This window comes from Dipodomys merriami, unplaced genomic scaffold (genome assembly GCF_024711535.1).
Source record: "Dipodomys merriami isolate MVZ:Mamm:240054 unplaced genomic scaffold, mDipMer1.0.p SCAF_4, whole genome shotgun sequence".
NCBI classification, from domain to species: domain Eukaryota; kingdom Metazoa; phylum Chordata; class Mammalia; order Rodentia; family Heteromyidae; genus Dipodomys; species Dipodomys merriami.
The window spans coordinates 81,677,286-81,699,492 of NW_027205603.1; the positions used below are offsets into that span (position 1 = coordinate 81,677,286).

A 22,207-nucleotide genomic window follows, 5' to 3' on the forward strand; every position below is an offset into this window, starting at 1 on the left:
CTGCTGGATCCATGATTTTAGTCTAGAAGTGTCTTATGGCTTGAAATGTACCATTCTGTGCTTTCTAGGCTTTTAGGGTTTCTTTCAAGAAGTCTTCTATAATTTCTATCAGCGTTTCCTTACATATCCTTACATTGGCAATTTTCTCTTGTGCTTTCAGTGTCCTTTCTTTGTGCTGTAGTCTTGGCATTTTACTTATACTGGGATGTGGAGAGGTCCTTTTCTGATCACGTCTAATTGAGGTTCTGAGATTCTGTACTTGAACATCCATACCTCTTCTAGAATTGAGGAATTTTCTGCTATTTCATTGAGTAGGGATATATCTATATGTGTCTCTCTCCCTCCATTCCGCCCCCCCCTCTCTTGATCATGTCTCTGACCTCCTGAAAACTGGGGCTGGGCTTGTTTATTTTTTCTTTATTGCTGTCTGAATGTAATATTTTCTTGCCTTGTCTTTAATCTTTTTCTTTCGCTTGATCTAATCTATTGCTGGTGCTTTTCACTATGTATTTTTAAAAATATGATTTATTGTTTCATTTCTAATATTTTTATTTTTTCTCCCCTAAGCTGTCAGTTTCCTTGTTGCTTTACCATGTTGCTGACTTTCTGTAGGTCTAAAATTGACTTCCTTACTTCATTCAGCTATTGGCTTGAATCCTCTTTGAAGTTATTAACCATTTTAACCTTAGAAATTTAATTAGTCTTTTTCTGGTATTTTAACCATTTCAGTACTATTGGATTTGGATAGTGGGATATTGTGAAGTTTAAGAAGAGTAAGATATTTTGCTTTTTTCATATTTCTAGGGTACCTATGTTGCAGGTTGCTCATCTGTGGAAATGGATATCTTTTTTCAGTTATTTATTTTATGGAACTTTTCTTAGTGTTATAGAAGGGAGAAAGCAGAGCATAGCAGCAACAATTTATGTCATAAAAAGCAATTGGAAGCCAGGCACCAGTGGCTCACACCTGTAATCTTAACTACTCAGGAGGCTGAGGTTTGAAGATTATGGTTCAAAGCCAGCCCTGGCAGGAAAGTCTGTGAGACTCTTATCTCCAATTAACCACCAGAAAACCAGAAGTGGTGCTATGGTTTAAGTGGTAGAGAACTCCTCTTGAGCTGAAGAGCTGAGGGACAGCACCTAGGCCCAGAGTTCAAGCCCCACAACTATCCCCCCCAAAAGCAATTGGAAACATAAACTACTCCCTTCCTAGTAAGATTAGGAAAGATTAAAAACCAGAATATTTCTGAAATAAACTAGCAGTTTAAAAATTATTAAAGGTAAAGGTAAATTATTAAAAGTAATTACTTATAATTAAATAATAAAAAGAAAAGGAATAGGGAAAGGAACAAAGAGAGAAAAAGAATGATAAAAAAAGAGAATGAAATATGTGGGATGAAAGTAAGGCAAATAATAATGAGAAGAAACACAATGAAACTAGTGCAGAGAAAGAATAAAGATTCAACAAACAAGCAGGCAAGCAAACAAGCCACCCCATCTTCTTCCTTGCTGAGAAGAAAATGACTGCTTTTTTTTTCTCCCTGGGACTTGTCTTTTATTGTTTATTATATAAAGTAAATTTTCTTTCTGAAATCCAAGCAAGCTAGCTCAGAGAAAGGTTTTTGCAGAATGAGGCTCAGCCTGTCTTCTCTGATAGGTGAAATTCTTGTGGAGGAGCCAGCATCAAACTGCATCCCCCAGCTGAGCCAAGGGCCCATCTTCTCCATAGCGGATGCCTTTTCACTAGCGTTTGGCACAAGAGCAGCAGCTGTTTTCTCCCTCTAAAAGTATACACAGCAGCCAGGCCAAAGTAGCCTGTCCTAAAGGGCGGTGCACAGGGCTCTGATTGATCCTATGTGCTCTGGCCTCACAGTTCTCTGTCCTGGCATCAGTATCTGTATTCATCCAGTGGTCCTTTTCCTCTTACCATAGTTGGGAATTGCAGATCTGCTGATACAGTTACTCTTGGCTTCTCTCTTCAACCCAAGTAGATTTGTGTTTGTGAATAAATCTCTAAAACTCAGAATCAGTGTCCTGGATTTGCACAAATTCTCTAAAGTGGAGGGGGAGGGAGAATGCTCCCTGGCATCTGCTTGTTGCATGGTATTTAGATTTCCTGTTTTAGAAACCAATTTTTCAGACACCATCTTGTGTATCTGTAGAGCTAACCAAGGCCATAGAGTTAGAAAGAGGAAGATTTGAGAACTCAGTCTTAGATTTGCCTAGCTCCAAAGCTTATGCTCTCAACTGCCATGGTGGTCTGCTCTGGAGATTCTTTGGAACATTTGTGCCTTCCTTATTTTTCATTTCCCCCTTACAGTCTACCAGCATGATTATTTTAACTGAGCTTACTACTATGGAAGAAGTCTTAGGTGAGAAAGCCACCAAGCAGATCCATTTTAGAGCATCCGTGGGAAAGACTCTAAGTGGATTCCCCCATTCTGCAAGCCTGTGGGACTGGGTGAGAATTTGGCAGAAGAGAATGAGAGAGGATACAGAAGAGAATGAGGGAAGATACTAAAGGGAGATGCTGAAGATTATTTGTGAAGTTTCACGGATACAGAATCAAGTAACAATCAAGAGATAAAAATCCCTTTTTCTTCTGTAGGGGAAGCCAGAATATTTGGGTGCCACAGTGGCTGCTCCAGTTGTGATGCTAGCTGACCAGGACTATGAGCCCCCCAGGCTGAGCTATCACCCCATCTTCTGTGGGAATATTTCTGGAGGGGACCTCCTTGCTGTGTTTGAGCTGTTGCAGGTAAGGTATCCAGAAGTGGTGTTTGTACTTGCTGGTTATAACTACTGTCCCTGGCCGTGGAATTAGCCTCCTGGAAGTAACGCTTCTGGGAGGCTGTGCTCTTGCCTTTGCTCTGGCATCTGGAGGAATCTGCTGGAGATGGAGGAGATGGCACTTAAGAACTTGGTGGCATGGCTTACTCCTAGAGCCCTTGCCTGACGAGTCAGAGCCTCAGGATTAAAGTCTTCCTGGGATTGATCATCTGTGCTCAAGCTTTATCAAAGTCCCTGAGCCCCATTCAAACCATAAAAAGTACAGAAGAGGAAGACAGCAGACATGGTATGTGAGGCACATACCATGTGTCCAGTTTGTGGTTCCTGCCTCTCATTGTCTTTGCCACACGAGGCCTTCTACAAGCCCCTGAGCTAGGTACTACGATTTCTATTTCAGAGAGGGTAAACTGAGGACCAGTGTCCTTAACTAACTTACCTTCTCATGTAGCTAGTGAGCATCAAAGCTGGACTTTGCTTCCTTATACTATCACATAGTTTCCCACAGACAAAGAACTACAAATCCTTCTCATGAAGATCTAGAAAAGTTCTGAAGGTGTGTCTGGGAAGACCCTTTCAGAGGGCAGTAGCAGGATATTAGGAAAGGAGACCATGGGATTGAAGGCATGGCTCAGTTGGTAGAGTGCTAGCCAATGAGTAAAAAGGGCCACAGGTACTGAGTTCAAGTGGAAAAACAATAAAGAAAAGGAAGAGAGGCTGAGTCCTTACTTTGATGTTCATCTGTGTACAAGATCTCTCAACTTACAACTTCCCTTTCTGTTCCACAGGATCCCCAAAGGATAATTTATCTAAGGAACATTTCCTAAAGCTGTTTTTTTTTTTAAAAAACACTAGTACCTTCAAACCTGAGTGAAAGGGGAAAAGAACTGTTTCAAATTACATATTCCCATAGTACCACTTTGTGTTCATTGGTTTCCTTTTGAAGTTAATTTCTGCTTACAAATAATGGTGCTTTTAACTGGGTGCCAGTGGCTCATGCCTGTAATCCTAGCTAGTCAGGAAGCTGAGATCTGAGGATCGCAGTTCAAAGCCAGCCCAGGCTGGAAAGTCCATGAAACTCTTATCTCCAATAAACCACCAGAAAACTGGAAGTGGCGCTGTAGCTCAAGTGGTAGAGGGCTCACCTTGAGCTGAAGAGCTGAGGGACAGCACCCAGGCCCAGAGTTCAAGCCCCACCACCGATTTAAAAAAAAAAAAGGAATGGTGCTTCTTTTTCCTGGAAGAACAAACATTTCTTTAAAAAAAAAAAAAAAGCAGGGGCTGGGAAGGTGGCTCAGTGGTAGAGTGCTTGCCTTGCATGCCTGAGGCCCTGGGTTCGATTCCTTAGCACCACATAAGCAAAAAGAAAAAAGCCAGAAGTGGCACTGTGGCTCAAGTGGTAGAGCGCTAGCCTTGAGCTGAAGAGCTGAGGGACAGCGCCCAGGCCCAGAGTTCAGGCCCACGACTGGACCAAAAAAAAAGCAATGCTTTATTCAATAAACAATGGTAGGAGTGGTAAAGGTGGTAGAGAAATGGCTGTATTGGGAAACCCAGATCTAGTCTAACATTTGGAGTTGGCACACAAAGAAGGGGCTAACTAAATTAGTGAGGCATCTGCTCTTCTCGTTATGCACCTGCCTTCATAAGGGCTCTGGGCCCGAGTCCCCTGTGTGCCTCCAGGTGACCATGAGGGGCTGGGTGAGCTGCTCTGCTTCCTGGATCCCATGGCCTCACCTCCCCTACTCCCTCCCTCCATGCTGAGCTGGGTGTACTGGAAAGAGGTCCCTGCTGCTTCCCAGCCACTGACTTAATAGAGAAGCACTGTCAGAGGTAAGAGGCTGAAGAAATAAGATTCATTAGGGTTTCATTAGGAATTCTCATTTGATCACTTCAAAAAGTGATTTGATCATCAGCATGACTGCCTTAGCATGCAGTTCTCAGACCTGCTGAGAAGAGGGACTGGAATGCTTTCATTTGTCACCAGCTGCTCTCAGTTTGCATCTGTGGATAACTTCGGGCAGCCTTCTGTCTCCAGTCCTAAAACACTCCTGTGATTCAGAAGGACTTAGTAGCTTGCTTCTTTTTGGCACCAGATCAAATCTATTTTACTCCCCACTCCCAGTAATCTGGCCATCTGATCTCTTGAGCCTAGTCCATACCATACTGGTGACCCAGACACTGGCTGGAAAACTGAGAGCAAGCTATAATTCTGCACCCTAGATCTGTGTCTATACTCAGGCCAGCCCCATGGATGGTTCTTTGGTCAGTTGTATCTTCTCTGTTCTCCTGGACTCTTAGTTCTCATCTGAATGTTACAGTGGCTATTTGCTGGTCTACTGTCCTCCTGTCCTTTCCCTATTCACTCTATCCTCTAGCTTACTTCTAGAGCATAGGTTGGTGATACCATTTACCTCTTCAGAAGACCTCCATCAGTTTCCGTTTCTCACCTCTGAGAACTTTTCCCAGTGTCTTTTTTTTTTAAAGCCACCCATCCCTCCAAATACGAAAGGGAATTTGGGAAATACTTTATATTACATTTCTTTTGGGGATTTGAAATGCCCATTGCCATTGTAAAGGTCCTGTTGTAAACAACGTTAAGTTCCACGGGCTGAAAAAGGGCGGGGGAACTATTCTTCCTTCCTGCTTGACATTCATTAAATCATTTCATCACAGATCCCAAGTGCGTGACTGAGTTTGCTTCAGATAGCATCTCTGTATGATCTTCCTGTTTTAAAGGTAGAGAATAATGAATGAATGATCTACTAATCTGAATTGTGTAGAAGACATTAGCCGAAAAATAGGCTGGAGAAAGGCCAGGGAAGGCAAGCAGGCCTGACTGGTTGCTAAGACCTTCATCAGGGGCTCTTCTCATCCTTAAGGTGAATCTTCTCAAGTGATCGATTGATCATGGAGGTGACAGGACAGTGGGTCCCTAAGCTTGATATCAAAGTTACCTTCCTTCCTGGTGGCACGGTAACCCCTCAGTGAAGATATTTAGGTCTGTGTTTGGTTTGGCCTCACACTTGCTATTTGAACTTGGGCCTGATAGTTTTCCTGTGTAGTCTTTTTGTTGGTTGTTATTGGTGACAGTTTCTTTCAGCATTCTGAAGGATCCTATTCTCTGTTAAGAAGTTGCATATCAACCTTATTGTTTCTCCTGAAAAGCTGGTCTTCCTTTTTTTTTTTTTTTTTTAAAAAATGTATTAAGTAGCTGTGCAATGAAGTAGTGGTTTCAGTTCCACAAGTCAGGTTGAGAATGCAGCGTATCTTGATCAGTATCACCCTTCCATCATTCTGCCCCTTCTTTCCTCCACCTCATCCCTACCCTCATGTCAGTTCAATTTTACATGATGTACATTGACTATGATGAGTGTATCTTCTCACCCTTCTTCCCTCCTCTTGTGTGCCTCTCCTCTCCTCACTCCCACCCCTCCACAGAACATGCTTCTGCTCCTGGTATTCCTTTTGTTAAATGATTCATTCGCTGTTCTGAGGAGCTGTACCATTGGAGTCCTCTCCTAAAGATAAGCTGATCTTTCTTAACCTATCCACTAAGTTCTCTCCAGTGACTGTATTTTCAGTCATGGAGTTTCCATTTTGTTTATTATAGGTTTCACATTTCTATTGACATTCTTAATCCTGCCTCTCATTGAGCAGACTAGGTATTGTTATTTCATGGTTGATATTATCCGAATCTTCTAATGGTCTGTTTCTCTGGTTTTTGTTTCTCTTGCTCTTAATCATATTGTTTTATCTCCTCATCATATTGCATTTTATTGCATGCCTGATATTGCATATGACAATTTGTGGAGAATTTGAATCCAGGCTGTTACTCTTTCTCTCTAGAGGATTTTCAGGCCATCAGTAAGCTTAGAACATGGGTATATAATTAGAAATTCAGTTGATTTGAAATTGGGCTTGAATCTTTGTAGAAGTCAGTACATTTCCAGCTTACCCTCATTCTTGGAGAATTCCTATGTGCCAGAAAGCGTGCCAGACATTTTAGCAGTTCTTCCTAGCAGCTCTATGAATTAGATATCAGTATCCTCATTATACAAAGGACAAAGCTAGGAGTCAGAGATAGAGTAGCTTTTCCTAGTTTGTGCAGCTAATAAGTGATGGAATCCAAGCCTGGTCCCTTACCACGAAATGGGTTCTGAGGAATAATAGAAGGAAAGATGATGGATTGAGGGAGACAAGGAAAGGAAAGAGGCAACCAAGCACTGGTGATTTTCCAGATGGCTGGATTGTAACTAGGGGCATGCACGGATCTGGGAGTGGGTACCTCCTTATTTTGTGCACCCAGCTGCCTCCCCCTCCCTCTAGCCCCGTAGCTGGAACTCCTTTGAGGATCTGATGTTTCATCTCCATTGGGATATTAGTCCAGTCTGGATTTTCAGTCAGCTCATCCTACTCATTCCTACTTCCTACTGTTCCATAGCCCTAATAATCCTTTGTGTTCCCTTGGTCCCATGCACTGAGTAACTGCATTGCAGGTAGTTTTATAGGCCAGCAACTCTTTGGTTGGCAACTGTGGGCTGTGCAGAATTCTTTTTTTGGGGGGGGGTCCGGTTGTGCCGAACTCTGAGTCTGGGCACTGTCCCTCAGCTCTTCAGCTCAAGGCTAGTGCTCTACCACGTGAGCCACAGCACCACTTCCGGCTTTTTTCATTTTGCTTATGTGATGCTGAGGAATCGAACCCAGGGCCTCAGGCATGCAAGGCAAGTGCTCTACCACTGAGCCACCTTCCCAGCCTGGCTGTGCAGAATTCTTAAGGACATCATTCAAGTCTCCTCAGGGCAATTCGCAGGCTGACACCTCAGCAGCCCAGGATGGGAAACATCTCAGAGTACCTCAAACCTCCCTGGAGTCTGGGAAGGGAGAAAGTAGGGTAGGTAGAGGAAGGATTGTCAATGGATGTAGTTAGATGGGAAGAATCGAGGTCTGTGCCCTAGAGTACAGATAGAGTACCATGATTAATAGTTGAGCATTTCAAAACAGCTAATAGGAAACTATTTCCCACATGCACAAAATAATATGTCCCTGTGATAGATACGCCAGTCATCCTGAGGCGATCATTATGCATGTTGATATGCATGTAATAAATACACTACTATAGTGTGCATAATTTTATATTCTATAATCAGTATCAACGTATAATATTAATACATTATGTAATGTTATATAATATTAAGATATTATATAACACGCATATTATATATTAATTTATTATATATCAATCATATAATATTAATATCAATTAGTAAATCAACTAACAAAATATTAATTAGTCACAATAAGTCTCAACATATAGCATTAATTAAATATAAAATTAATTAAAGCTGAGAAAAGAACCATATAGCATGTTATATATTGTATAATATGTATCATTTGATACATAATTTGCTTTATAATTATTATGGGCCTAAACAAACCGAGTAGTCTCCTCGTCAAAGCTGCCATCCCAACTGCTTTTTTAATATATCTATTTTTATTGTAAAGATACTGAACAGAGAGGTTACAGTTACATGAGTAAGGTAATGCATACATTTTCTATTGAGCACTGTTACCCCCTCCTTTGTTTTTCCCCTACCATCCCTTCCCTCTCCAACTCCTCCCTCCCCCCTGCCAAAGTTGTCAAGTTTGTTTTCAACATAGTATCTTGTACATCTCATTGTTACAATGGGTCAGCCTGTATCCTTGTTTCGGCATTTTGTTATTTCCCTTCCCTTCCCCAAATTAGAAAAATGTATATACAAGATGCAGGGCCCCAGAATCAAATACAGTGAAAGCAGAGGTTGTACCATGCATCCCAACTGTTTTGTGGCACCACGTGTAATGCCATGGGAGCAATAAGCTTTTCTAGTATGTGCAGACCATCCTGCTCACCTCGGTGAGCAGAATGCCAGGCAGTGCCAGGCATTCATCCTTATCCTACCAGCTTCTTTATATCAAAGGACTCCGTCTTCTGTTATGTATGTTCCATACATAGTATACAATATGCAGCACGCTCTAGGGTTCTTTTCCCAGCTGCAGTATCTCAAGCCTAGATGGCATTGGCAGTGTCTACTCTTCCTTCTCTGAGTTTCCTTACAATGAGCATAGCCGCTTCTGCTGTTGCCAGCTAGAATATAGCTGTGAAGAAGGAATGGAGAGTATTTGTGTTTTGCAGCATTTCATGAGCAGTTAGTCTTTTTTAAGCATATGGAAAGAATGTGATAATAAACATTTATCAGGAACTCACTGTGGGGTCACCGCTCATGGGGCTTGGACAATGAAATGTAGTAAATAAAGACATTCTCTTGGCCAAGTCTGAAGATTGTTCAGGCAGACAAGCAGCTCCACAGAGGAGAATCGCCTGCCCCAAAGCAAAGTTTAGCAGAGCACGTGATAATATCCCATATGACAGGTTATCTGGTTCAGAATCAGAAGCTCAGAGAAGAAAAGTGGTCTATGCAGGGGCTAACAGTTGTGTTGAGTGTGTGGACTCTGTCCTCAAACTTCCACCCTGAGCCTATACAGAGAATGTGCTGCCTTGGACAGGAGAACGGCCGCTGTGGCTGGGGCAAATCAAGGAGGGCTTCTTAAAAGATGGATGTGCTGAGCCAGGTCTTGATAGTAGTGCAAGATGGCCTTCATGTGAGCAAGACCCTCTCCTTACCGGAAAGCTCTAGGTCCTTTGTGTATCAAAACACAATGGCTGTTTCTATGCAGTTTTATTAACCCCAAGAGCACAGAAGTGACATGGTTTTATCCTGAGTTCTGTTTTCAAAAGACTTCATCTAGGATGGGAATGTGGCTTAGTGGTAGGGTGCTTGCCTAGCATGCATGAAACCCTGGAGTGCTAGCCTTGAGCAAAAGAAGCTCAGGGACAGTGCCCAGGCTGAGTTCAAGCCCCAGGACTGGCAAACAAACAAACAAACAAACGAACAAAAAACACCACTTCATCTCCAGTTTTACCAATTAAAAAGTAGTCTGACAAGGGCCTAATATCCAGAATTATACATACAGTTCAAAAAAATTAAAACCTCAGAAATTAAACCCTCAAATAAACAACAACCCAATCAAATTGGCCCATTTGGGCCAGCCACTTAAAGACTGTTCAGAAGAAAAAGAAGAAGAAAGAAGAAGGAAGAAGAAGGAGGAGGAGGAGGAGGAGGAGGAGGAGGAGGAGGAGCAGGAGCAGGAGGAGGAGGAGGAGGAGGAGGAGGAGGAGGAGGAGGAGGAGGAGGAGGAGGAGGAGGAGGAGGAGGAGGCGGCGGCGGCAACCAATCAACACATGAAGAAATGCTCAACACCTCTGGTCACAAAGGAAATGCAATCAAAACAACATTCAAATTCTACCTCACCCCAGTTAGAATGGTCATTACCAAGAAAACTAATAATACCAAATGCTGGCTAGGATGTGGCCAAAAGGGAGCTCTATTACATTGGTGGTGGGAATGTAAGCTTGTTCAACCATTCTGGAAAGCAATATGAAGGGAACTACTCTATGACCCAATAATTCTACTCTTGGGCATTTATCCAATAGATCAGAAATAAAGTTATGGTAAAGCAACCACACAACTATGTCTACTGTAGCACTATTAACCATAGCCAAGATATGGAATCAGCCCACATGCCCCTCAGAGTGGATGAATGGATCAAGAATATAGAATATAGAATATAGAATATATATATATATAATCACATTTTCTTCATGCATATACATACATATGTATATACAATGGAATTTTGCTCATCCATCAGAAAGAATGATACTGTACTATTTGTAAGGAAATGGAAAGACTTGGAAAAAATTACATGCTGTGAAGTAACCAGAGGAACATAGGTTGCATGGTTTCCCTCATTTTTGATAGCTAGAATGAGCCTATAAGGCTATAAGTGAATATATTTGGTGGTATGCAGGTGGCTGCAAATGAATTGACTTTAGTATGGTAGACTCTATGGAGAGATCCAAAAGTGTGATTTTGTAGAAAGACAAAGGGAAAGTCCAACAATATCAGTACCAGGAAATGGGTAAGTAAGAGGGATGGAGCCAAGGGGTGAGGGGAAGACAATGAAGGGAGGAAGAGGAGAGAATGCTGTCAGGAACTCACAAAATTATGAAAAGTAAGGGAAGGGGTTGGTTGAAGAGGGGTGAGAATGTTGAAGGGGGTGACACTGATCAAAATGCATTGTATTCCTAAACTGCCTCGTTATATGGTACCTCCTTTGCACATCTACTTAAAGATAATAACACTGGTTTTAAAAAGCAATCGGATCCAGGTTTGGTGGTGCATGCTTATAAACCCAGCTACTCAGTGTAGGTAGGAGTGGGAGAATCATGGACCCAGGTCAGCCCCTGCTAGGGGCTGAGAAACAAACTAAAGCAAAGGTACTGGGGGTGTGGTTCCCATGGCAGAGTGCCTGCTAGCAAGCACAAAGCCCTCAGTTCAGGCCTCTGTGTCTAGTTCATTAAATAAGGATCCTCTTTTTCAGTCGTGCATTTTGGCCTTTCCAGAGATCTTGATGAGCTGGAAGTAGTGGATCGTGAAAGCTGAAAGCTGACCAAATTCTGCCATCCATCCTCTACTGGGTTATTTTTTTTTTTTAAATCAAGATGTCAGAATCCAGCCCACTTGTGTTTTGTTTTCTCCTTCTATGCTGTGAGATTATTAAAAGTGATGGCTTACCAATCTTGTGGCATATCCTAGGGGCTCACTAATTGCTTGTCACCCTGCAAATGCATGCATTTGTCACTTAGTGAGCAATTCAAGGGGACACACTGATAGGTCCTCTTTGCATTTGGGGTCCACTAAGCTGAGATGTCTGTGCGGAACCGTTGCTCCCCCTCGTCCTCACCTGCACCTGTTTTGTGTGGCAGGTCCCTTCGTCAGGACTGCAGGGTCTCCCTCCTGTAGACCCACCCAGCATGGCACAGATCTACCCGGTTCCCGCCAACATCCGGCCAGTGCTGAGCAAATACTGTGTGGAGGTATGGAGGGGGGCAGCGGGCCTGGCGAGCGTCATCAGAGATGTGTGGTGGGGTGGGCAGCTGCAGACCCCATCCAGCTGCATTCCAGGCGATGCGCCCCTGCAGCAGCTGTGCATGTAGAGCCTGGCCTCTGCCGCCTGGCCCTCGAGCTGAGCATGGCTGGCTTGTCCATCACCACCATGTGGCTCGTCCTCAGGTCCTCTTCTGGGGAGTCCGAGAGATGAAGAAGGTGCAGCTCCTGTCCGTGGACCGGCCCCAGGTCCTCATCGAGTGCGGGGGCCGTGGTGTGAAGTCGTGCGTGATCCAGAGCTACAAGAACAACCCCAACTTCAGCGTGCAGGCAGATGCCTTTGAAGTGGTGAGGACCATGTGCTTTCTAGTCCATTCACCCCTCTCCCTCCCACAGAGGGACCCTGCTCGCTCCTCCATCTTGCTTGGCTTATGGAGATGCTCTGGGGTGTCAGACGTCCTGCTGTCTGCAAACAGTCCGATTGTGAAAAGTCACAACTTCAGAATGAGATAAACCATGTGTGTGATTGCTGTTGTGTGCCACGTTTTCAGGTGTAGATCAAGATAGATGGGAAATCTTTTGCCTGTAGCAGTGATTCCCATAGCGCATGTCTCTCCCCCTGCATCCCCCCCACATACCCACTGATCATATCAGCTCCCCTGGGGGATTGTTGTATGTGCTCAGGACTTACCAAGATTGTTGAATCAGAAGCTGTGGAGGGATGGGAAGACATCTTTGGTTTAACAAGCTTTATGGGTGAGTCTCCTATGAGCTGAAGATTGAGAACCACTGGCTTATGGGAGTTTACTTTAATGGCTAGATTGTTGTAAAATATGTATATAGTTACAGTGGTTTGCAAGTTATTTAGGTTCCTGAGTTGATGTCTTTTGACATCTGTGCTTTTATTGCAATATTTGAACATACTTTAAAAAAAATGTCTGTGCTGGTCCTGGGGCTTGAATTCAGGGCTTGGGTGCTGTCCCTGAGCTTTGTTGCTCAAGGCTGGCACTCTACCACTTGAGCCACAGCTCCACTTCTGGCTTTCTGCTGGCCAATTGGATATAAGTGTCTTATGAACTTTCCTGCTCTGGCTGTAGATCTTCAGATCTCAGCATTCTGAGTAGCTAGGATTACAGGCATGAGCCACTGGAACCCAGCTTCAACATACATTTTTATTTGCTCTGATTTAGAACCATAAAGTAAAATATTTCCTTTGTCTAACCTAGTCAGCCTCATGACACTCATTCTAAATTTGCCGAGACAACAATTGAAGCATAGGCACAGAACTGGCAAACTTTCCCAAAGGACTTCACTGGGGTCTGTGGGTTACCAAAGAAAGAAAAATGGAGTGAACATTCTCACTCTATGTTAAATGACTTGGATTGTCAGGCATGATGGAGAATACCTGTATCCTAGCTACTTGAGAAATTGGGGATCATGGTTTGAAGTCAACCCAAGCAAAAACTTAATAAGACCCTATAAAAAGAAAAGCTAAGTGTGGTGGCGCATGCCTATAACCACAGCTGTACAAAAGCAGAGAAAGTGTGAACACAGTCCCAGGTTGGTCGGTGCAAAAGTATGGGAAAAAAACTTGAAAAATAAAAGGAGCTGAGATGTGGCTCAAGTAGTAGAGCACCTGCCTAGCAAGCCCTGAGTTCAAATCCCAACTAAAAAAAGAAGAAGAAAGAAAAAAATGACTTGGCTTTTATCTGTCTTATATATCGGATCAGGGTAAACTGTCCTTTGAGATGAAAATCCTGACTGCTGATACATGACACAATATAAGGGTTGAAAACACTGCCACAAAAAAATATAGAAGTGAACATTTGTGCCATTCAAACTTGGGATGAGTCATGAGTAAGACATCCCTGGAATTTTTTTGGTCCTGATTCCCTGGCTTGGGAAGTTAATATTCTGGAATTCTGGCAAGCCACAAGGCTGACCTGAGGGACAGAGTAGCCAGACAGGGACATGTGGCTGGCTTTGGGCCTGCTCATGGATAAGTCAGCAGGACAGATGCATCCAGACCCAGCCAAGGCACTGACTGCTTTGCTCCATCTCTCCCACAGGAGCTGCCTGAGAATGAACTTTTGCACCCACCCCTGAGCATCTGCGTGGTGGACTGGCGAGCGTTCGGGAGGAGCACCCTCGTGGGCACCTACACCATCAACTGCTTGAAGCAGTTTCTGTGCAAATCCAGGAATCCCCTTGCTCTGATGTCACAAATCGACGGAGGCCAAGCTGAGCCAGGTATCTTAGATTCTGTAGCCCAGCCTATAGAGCAATCATGGCGCCTGCAGATGCTCACAAGTACTTGGCTATGGCTCAAAGAAGATACCCACACTCAGATGGCTGGTTGGATCTCTCTGCCCATTTTGCTCCTCTGCCTTTATTGGCTACTAGATTCTTTACGATTTATGTCAGAGTCAGCTCCTTTAAGGAGACATCCTTGAATAGGATATCAGTTGCCTTCAGCTTCCTCCCTCTGCCCTTTTCTGATATTCTGCTTGATACGATTTTAGTTTGTTCTATTTTGGAGCTCAGGTGCACTGCGTTGAGGTAATTGCACCTCTCAGTTCCATGCTGAATAATCATCGCTGAACTGTTCAAAGCTTCTCTGTCATTACATCCACCTTCCTCTGATGCCTTTCTTCTTCTATACTCCCAGTCCCCTCCACTGAAGGCCAAAAAGTAGCAGCCTGATCAAATATAGTCACATTTGATTTTCTACATCCATGATTAAACACACATTTCTTTATTTGCCGTTCTGGGTCAACACTGTTAAGATTCATCCATGTTGCTACGTGTACGGTAATGATCTCTTTACTATTGCCTATTGCCTCTACCACATTATCCTTTTCTTTTCCCTTTGCATTGGACCCTGAGGCTTCCCACAACTCCCCCTTTCCACAGTGATATGATGAACATCCTTGTGTATGATCCCTGAGGGGAGATGCCTTGTGGGAATTTCTCTGAAATGTACACCCAGCCCTGAGATCACTCCATCACCAGGGAGATGCACATGTAATTCCACTGGGTACAGGCAGAGGGTGCTCCAGAAGATTGTATGATTGTTATTTCTATACTTCCTTTACCACATCCGGAGCCTCATTTTCCTCCTTCTCAACAATAACTCCTGTTCTCTGACTTTCTGGGGTTTTGTTTTGGCTTCATTTTGGCTTTTGGTTTTGCTATTCTGTCAGTGTAAAGAAGTATCTTATTAGTTTTAGCTTGAGATTTCTCTTAATTTCTACTAAATGCATACAACTTGTAATATCCCTGGCTGACATCCTAGCTCCCACTTCTGTGACTTGTTTGCCAGCTCTTTTGCTGCTGTTTTATGCACTTTGTTTAACTTTCCTTTTGAGTCTCAGTTATTGTCGCTGTTTGTATATCCTAGATGTAGATTCTAAATATTGCTTATATTTCTTCCTTCTACAATGGCTCCTAAGCCTGCCTACAGTCCTCATTTTCAGCAGAAATCTTTGATTTTGCTATAATCAGATCCATTGTATTTTCAGCTTTATGGTTTGTACTTTGGGAATCTTATTTAACTCTGTCCTTTTGACTGCACACATATTATCTTGTAGTTACTTTAATTAGCTTTCTGGTTTTAGTGTCCACATTTAGATTTTTAATGCACCTGCATTTGTACACAATTTGAGGTAGAAATGTGACTGCATTCTTCTATATAGGGTGATGAGGTTTCCCTATAAAGTTCTACTAGCTAGTCATTTCTCTCCTCATTTATTTTACTGTGATATTTTTCATAAATCACTCATCATATACTCTCATATATTTTCTTTTAGCTTTCCAGCCTGCCCTAATGATTTCTTTGTCCATGTGCCCAACACAGAGTAGATACCTGTGAGAGGTGGTTAGATTAAATTCCTTGTTAAAAAACCAGCATCTGGAGGCAGGGGGACCTCCAGAGTCCTTGACAGCCAAAGAGGCTCCTGACAGAAATATCACCACGTACTGAATTCTGCAGCACACAATGCAGAGAAGAGCACTTGGCAATAAAGGACAGTGGGTTGTTTTTGTTTTTTGTTTTTCTGGTTCCTGAGCTTCTTTTGCTCAAGGCTAGTGCTCTGCCACTTTGAGCCACAGCTACGCTTCTGTTTTTGTTGTTGTTGTTGTTTTTGTGGTTAACTGGAAATAAGGATCTCATAGCCTTTCCTTCCCTGGGCTGGCTTCAAACCTTGATTCTTACATCTCAGCCTCTTGAGTAGTTGGGATTACAGGTATGAGACACCAGTGCCTAAGGACAGTGTTTTGATCCTATAATTAATTACATCACCAATCTAGTTAAGAATCTTATCAGGTCCAGAGACATACCAGTCTCCCTAGTAAGTATGTGTATACCAATGCCCAGAGATCTGCCCACACTTGGGGTAGGTAGAATGTGTTGTGGACCTTTCAAGCCTCCAAAAGTTCCTCAAGTTATTGAACTGAAGAGAGACAATCAACCCGGGGGTCGCACGTCCTAAACCTTAATTTTTGTGATCTCAACACTCACACTCAGCCCTTTCTTTGCTGGATCAGTAACAAACACCACAATGTATCGATTAGCTATCATGCACAGATGTCTTATACCACAATTTTTAAAAGGCATGAAAATGTGATCCAGAAATTTTAGGAACTTTCCATATTTGAATCCAGACCTGATGCTTAGTATTTGATCTCTGAAATAACCGCCCCATATTTCAGCATTTCCTAACCAAATCACCTTCATTTCAGCTACTGCAGATTCGCTAATGGTGCCTGAATCTTCTGGAGTCCTCGACTCCACCCAGAATCCCCCAACTGATCACATCTATGTGGATGTTGAGCCACCTCCCACAGTGGTACCTGACTCTGCCCAGTTTCAGCCAGCCATCCTAGTGGACATCCCTGACTCCTCCCCTATGTTAGAGCCTGAACACAAACCAGATGCCCAGGAACCAAAAGATGGGAAAGTCAAGGTCAGATGTAATTCCTCTTCATATTCATAATACTCACTGGAATCTGCCCTGGAGGAGCTAGACACTAATCTTCCCGCCAACGAGGTGTGTCACCTTGTGCCAGCAACTTGGCATTTCTGAATATCAATTTCTTCACTAGTAAGACAGTTATTGATGCCTACCTCAAGAATTACTGTAGGATCAGAAATTCAATGTGCATGAAATTAAAGGGCTAGTCAAAGATGACAGTAATATTTAATTGACAGAAATTCTTCTGAATTCATTAGCTTAGAAAGATACTGTTTTCTTCCTCTGGGACTATTGTACAAATATTTAGAGTCTATTTTGTACAAGGCCAGATCAGAACAAAAAGATGTGTTCTTTAAAAAAAATGTCTAAAGAGGAATAAAACTCTCAGACTCAGATAGCTGAGGCTCTGGACGGAATGATGGAAATATATCTAAAACCCTGCACAAAAGCAAGGATATGGTTAGTCTTTCTATATCATTAATGGAGTACTAAACCCAACATCCCTTTGTGTGGTATGGTTGTGCATTCCTGTAATCCTAGCACTTGAAGAATGAGATAGGAAAATCATAAGTTTGAGCCCCACCTGAACTAGAAAGCAAGATCCTGTTTCCCCTTCTCCCCTCAAAATATATGGTCTGAAGAAACTTCTTGCCCAATTTACCCAAATGAACACAAACAAGACCACACTAAAGCTACCAGCACGACTATGTTTATTGCAACATTATTTACCATAGCTAAGATATGGAAGCAACCCAGATGCCCCTCAGTAGATGAATGGATCAAGAAAATGTGGTATATATGCACAATGGAATTCTATGCCTCCATCAGAAAGAATGACATTGCCCCATTTGTTAGGAAATGGAAAGACTTGGAAAAAATTATATTAAGTGAAGTAACCCAGGCCCAAAGAAACATAGGTCCCATGGTTTCCCTTATTTGCAATAACTAGTATATGTCTGAGTCAAGCCAAAAAGGTCAGATAAGGTGATGTTAGGGGAATGAACCCCAAGATAAGTATTCAAATGCTTTTTTTCCTTTTATGCAATTGTTTCTATATTTATAAGATGATTTCTATGTTGCTTTGTATGTCCCTCCTCCACAGTATAACCCATACTTTCACTGTTTTTGATGTAGGTATAATTTGTGGAGGGGAAGGGAAAAAAAACAAATCGTTTAACTAGGGATACAGGTGGACCCATTGCAACAATGAGATGTACAAGTCATTATGTCAAAGAACAGACTTAACAACTTTGGTGGGGGGGAGGAGAGGATCGGATGGGGGGAGGGGAGGAGTATAGGAAGGGATGGGAAGGGGAAACAAAGAGGAGGCAGCAATGCTTGATAAGAAATGTACTCGTTATCTTGCCCATGTAATTGTAACTCCTCTGTACAATAAAAAATTTAAAAATAAATAAATAAATAAATAAAAAGAAACTTCTTGCCCAGTAAATGATAAACTATGGAATACAAAGAACATTCTGGGATCAGGGCCATTTTGTTCAGGTTCATGTCATCCCGCCCATTTTCAGTGACCAAGCCCGACCCCTCACCAGCTTCTCTCCATGGTCTCCACATTGCACTTGCTACTTTATGTTGGAATTCTCAGTGAGTGATTGCTGAACCTGTAAAACTGTGACAGAGATGAGTTATTTGACATTACAGCTCTGCATCCGTGCTTGTTGGAACCATAACACTATGATAGAGATGGGGTTTTTTTTGACATCACATCTCTGAATCCCTTGATAGAGTATCTGGCACACTGTGGAGGTAGGTACCCAGAAGATGATGTGGAGAGAAAGGACGAAGGGTGGGTGATGGGCCTCGAGTGGCCAGCCTCCCACGCAGATACCTCCTTTGGGTCAGACATTATCACCAGGTTGCCTTCTGTGCCGCCACATACATTGTGCATGTCTTTTTTTTTTTGCTCCTATTAAAATTAAAGATGAAGCTAACGAGGAGTTGACCACATTTATGACACTTAATCCTTCACAGAAGTAGTGAAGCAGGCATGTATCATCATCCCTAGATGAGGAAATTGAGAATCACAAAATTGATATTAACTTTTGAAGAGGTTTGACGCTAATGTCCTTTCTAATAATACCGCATCGTGGCACCTGATCTGGTGCCCACTTGCTGCAGGAATCTCTCCATCATTGAGCTCTAAGTGTGTGAAATGTGGGATTACGTCAAATCCTGATACATCCCTGATGTCAAGTGCAGTGTCTTAAGACTGCTTAATAAATGTTTTCTGAATGAATAAGTAGATAAATAGACAATAAAGCTTTCATTTATTAAAGTGATTTAGAGAGTTACGGAACCAAGAGATACCACTTCTCAGTGGGAACATCTTCATTCTCCTCCTCATTCAGCCAGTTGGCCACTGGCATACCACAAGATGAGAGCCAGCCAATAATCCATTCTTCATCCTTCTGCAGGATGCCAGGAAACCCTCCAGGAGATCCACTAAAAGGAGAAAAAGGACCATAGCAGATGAATCTGCTGAAAACGTCATTGACTGGTGGTCTAAGTATTATGCATCTTTGAAGAAAGCACAGAAGGTAAGGTCTCTCCTGCCTGCTACAGCCAATGGATTCATCAAAGAAGGGTTTTTTTTGTTGGTGGTGGTGATGGTGGTTGTGGGGCTTCAACTTAGGGCCTGGTGCTGGGCTCTTTTGCTCAAGGCTAGCACTCTACCATTTTGAGCCATCTTCTGATTCTTTAGTGTAGAAAGACTACAGGTTTATCTAGGACTATTCAGAAATGTTGATATACAGCAAACTAGGGAACCTAGTGTTAGTTCCTCCAGCCTCTTTTCTTATGATGAATGAGACCACTTCTTGTGAATAGTCAGCCCCTGACCCTTTCTCTAGGACCCTCCTCAATGTCTGGTACACATCCAAGGATCCAACATGCTAATAAGTGACACTCAAGAGTGGGGACTGATGGGCTGCTCCAGCGAGGTATAAAACCAGTGGGAAGAGCATTTTGCCTTTCTATGGCTGAAAGGTGACTACTTCTAGAGGAAAGTGGTGTCTACCTCTTGGATCACTTTTGGTGGGGGTATGAATACCTCTTCTTCAGGGAACATCATCCCAACACACTTAGGACTTACGTCTTTGAAGTGAGGTTTTTTTATCCTGAGAACTTCTTTGCGACTGACTACTCTTTCAAATGCCACTGTTTTAGGGAATTATGGAATTAAAACGGTTAGCAGTAGGGGTTAATAAATTAGGTACAGATGGCTCAATAATCTTCTCTCCTTTTTCAAAGGCAAAAGAGAGCGACCCCAAGCAGGGCACAGGCAAAGCAGGTAAGTAGCTATTCTGTTGACGCTTGGACACAGTGTAGGGCCACGGTGGTAAAAGAATTATAGAATAGAAACCACAGGATATATCATAGAACTCAACTCTCAGGCCCCAAACAAAGAAGCAATCTCAGGATGCTGTTGAAACTGGCCTGAGTTCTCAGGTGTCTGATTCCAGATCAGTGAAGAAATGAACTCTCTGGCTTATGTCCTACATTGGCAGTCCTAATGTAGAAACAGTAGAGTAAAAATAGGAGCAAGCTTGCATCCCAGGCCAAACCCAGCAAGATAAACTTTAATAGAGGTGAGTGTAAAGATCTGGATTTAGGATTACAGAGATTGGATAGGTCTGGTTTGGCAGAAACTCAAACAAAAGAAGCCTGGGACTTGAAATTGCCACAAAGTCAATTTAAGCCAACAGTGAATCATGGCCTACATACAACAGCAATATCAACATTAAAAGCAAAGTTTAGGTGACTCTGATAGAAGTGGAACCAGGGCCAGCCTCAGTTCCTCAGGCTCCTTTTAGTTAGTACATTTTAGTTATATTTTTACCTATGACCAACTCTACGACAGAGACAGTAGTACCAGCAGCTGGCTGATAGGAACTACAGAAGCCTTCCCAATGTTACATAACTGGAAAGGGGCAGAGCTAGACGTCTATGGCATCTTGATTTTCTCCAGGATCTGCTGCTGACAGCTTACTAAGTAATCTCAATAGTATGACCTTCTGCCAGACTCTTAAGCCAAGTCTCACATGGAGCTAGATGAGACTCAAGTCTGGGGGCTGGGAAGGTGGCTCAGTGGTAGAGCACTTGCCTTGCTTGCCTGAGGCCCTGGGTTCGATTCCTCAGCACCACATAAGGAAAAAGCCAGAAGTGACACTGTGGCTCAAGTGGTAGAGCGCTAACCTTGAGCTGAAGAGCTCAGGGACAGTGCCCAGGCCCAGAGTTCAGGCCTCACAATCAGAACCCCCCCCCCAAAAAAAGAAATCTAATGAGACTCAAGTCTCTGAAGACATTTCAGAGGGGCGTATAATTCAAAGCTCTAGAGCCATTCAAGTCCTCACTGTTCTTCTCTACTTGGAAGAATGGGTGAGTTACTTACTGCTCTGGGCCAATTTTAATGAGTTCTTCTACCTGCCTAATCAACCCAGCACATTGCCTGGTCCTAAAGAATCCATAGTCACTGCTGTTTCTACAAGAGTGCTATTGACTACAGACTATATGTAGCAATCCTACAGTGAAAAGTTATGATTTCTTTTTTATTTATTTTATTTTATTTTATTTTTTGTTGGTTGTGGGGCTTGAACTCTGGACCTTGGTGCTGTGCCTCAGCTCTTTAGCTCAAGATGAGCGCTCTACCACTTGAGCCACAGCGCCACTTCCAGTTTTTGGGTAGTTTATTGGAGATAAGAGTCTCATGGACTTTCCTTCCCACGCTGGCTTTGAACCATGATCCTCAGATCTCAGCCTCCTGAGTAGCTAGGATTACAGGCATGAGCCACTGGCGCCTAGCTATGATTTCTTTTTTAAAAGGAAGATAACCACAGAGGACCCATGACAGAGTGAGAGAAAAGAGGGAGTTTGAATTTGTTCTTTGTCACATCAGCTAGCATGAGAAATTAACTATTTCTGCTGCATTTCCACAGAGGCAAAACTGGATGAGGTAGTGTTAGATATAGAAGATGGCCCCAAGAAGAAGAAGGACAAAATACTCAAGAAGAAACTCAAAGGTGACGGAAATGATGGCATTCCCAACCTGGCTGTCCTAAAGGTATGTAGACATAGGAGCCACCACCATGGCCAGGGTGGAAATCTCAGCAGCGGGGTCTTCTTGGTGCTTAGGTCAACCCCAGAAATGCCTTTCTTTGAACTAACTTTATTGTGTCTTCATTATAATAACTGCTACAGAGAAATTTACATTAATAGGCATATAAGCAAGACAGTAGAGATTTTTAATACTTTTTATTGTTATTATAAAGGTGATGTTCAGAGGGGTTACAGTTACATTAGTCAGGTAAAGAGTACATTTTTTGACAATGTCACCCCTTTCCTCTCCCAGTTTTTCCCTCCCATCCCTATCCACAAGTTGTATAGTTCATTTTCAACATAGTGTCTAGTGAGTGGCACTGCTGTATTTGTTTCCTTTTTGTC

General features: G+C 42.8%; 1 protein-coding gene across 1 annotated transcript in view; it reads left to right on the forward strand.

Moving 5' to 3' along the window:
• Fer1l6 (fer-1 like family member 6) overlaps positions 1 to 22,207 on the forward strand; it is a 154,845-nt gene that overhangs the window by 89,305 nt on the left and 43,333 nt on the right. The window contains exons 22-29 of the mRNA XM_069991369.1: positions 2,609 to 2,758; positions 11,654 to 11,764; positions 11,961 to 12,122; positions 13,844 to 14,024; positions 16,515 to 16,738; positions 19,183 to 19,305; positions 20,018 to 20,057; positions 21,703 to 21,827. Coding sequence (XP_069847470.1) covers positions 2,609 to 2,758; positions 11,654 to 11,764; positions 11,961 to 12,122; positions 13,844 to 14,024; positions 16,515 to 16,738; positions 19,183 to 19,305; positions 20,018 to 20,057; positions 21,703 to 21,827 — 1,116 coding nt within the window. The remainder of the gene's footprint in view (positions 1 to 2,608; positions 2,759 to 11,653; positions 11,765 to 11,960; positions 12,123 to 13,843; positions 14,025 to 16,514; positions 16,739 to 19,182; positions 19,306 to 20,017; positions 20,058 to 21,702; positions 21,828 to 22,207) is intronic.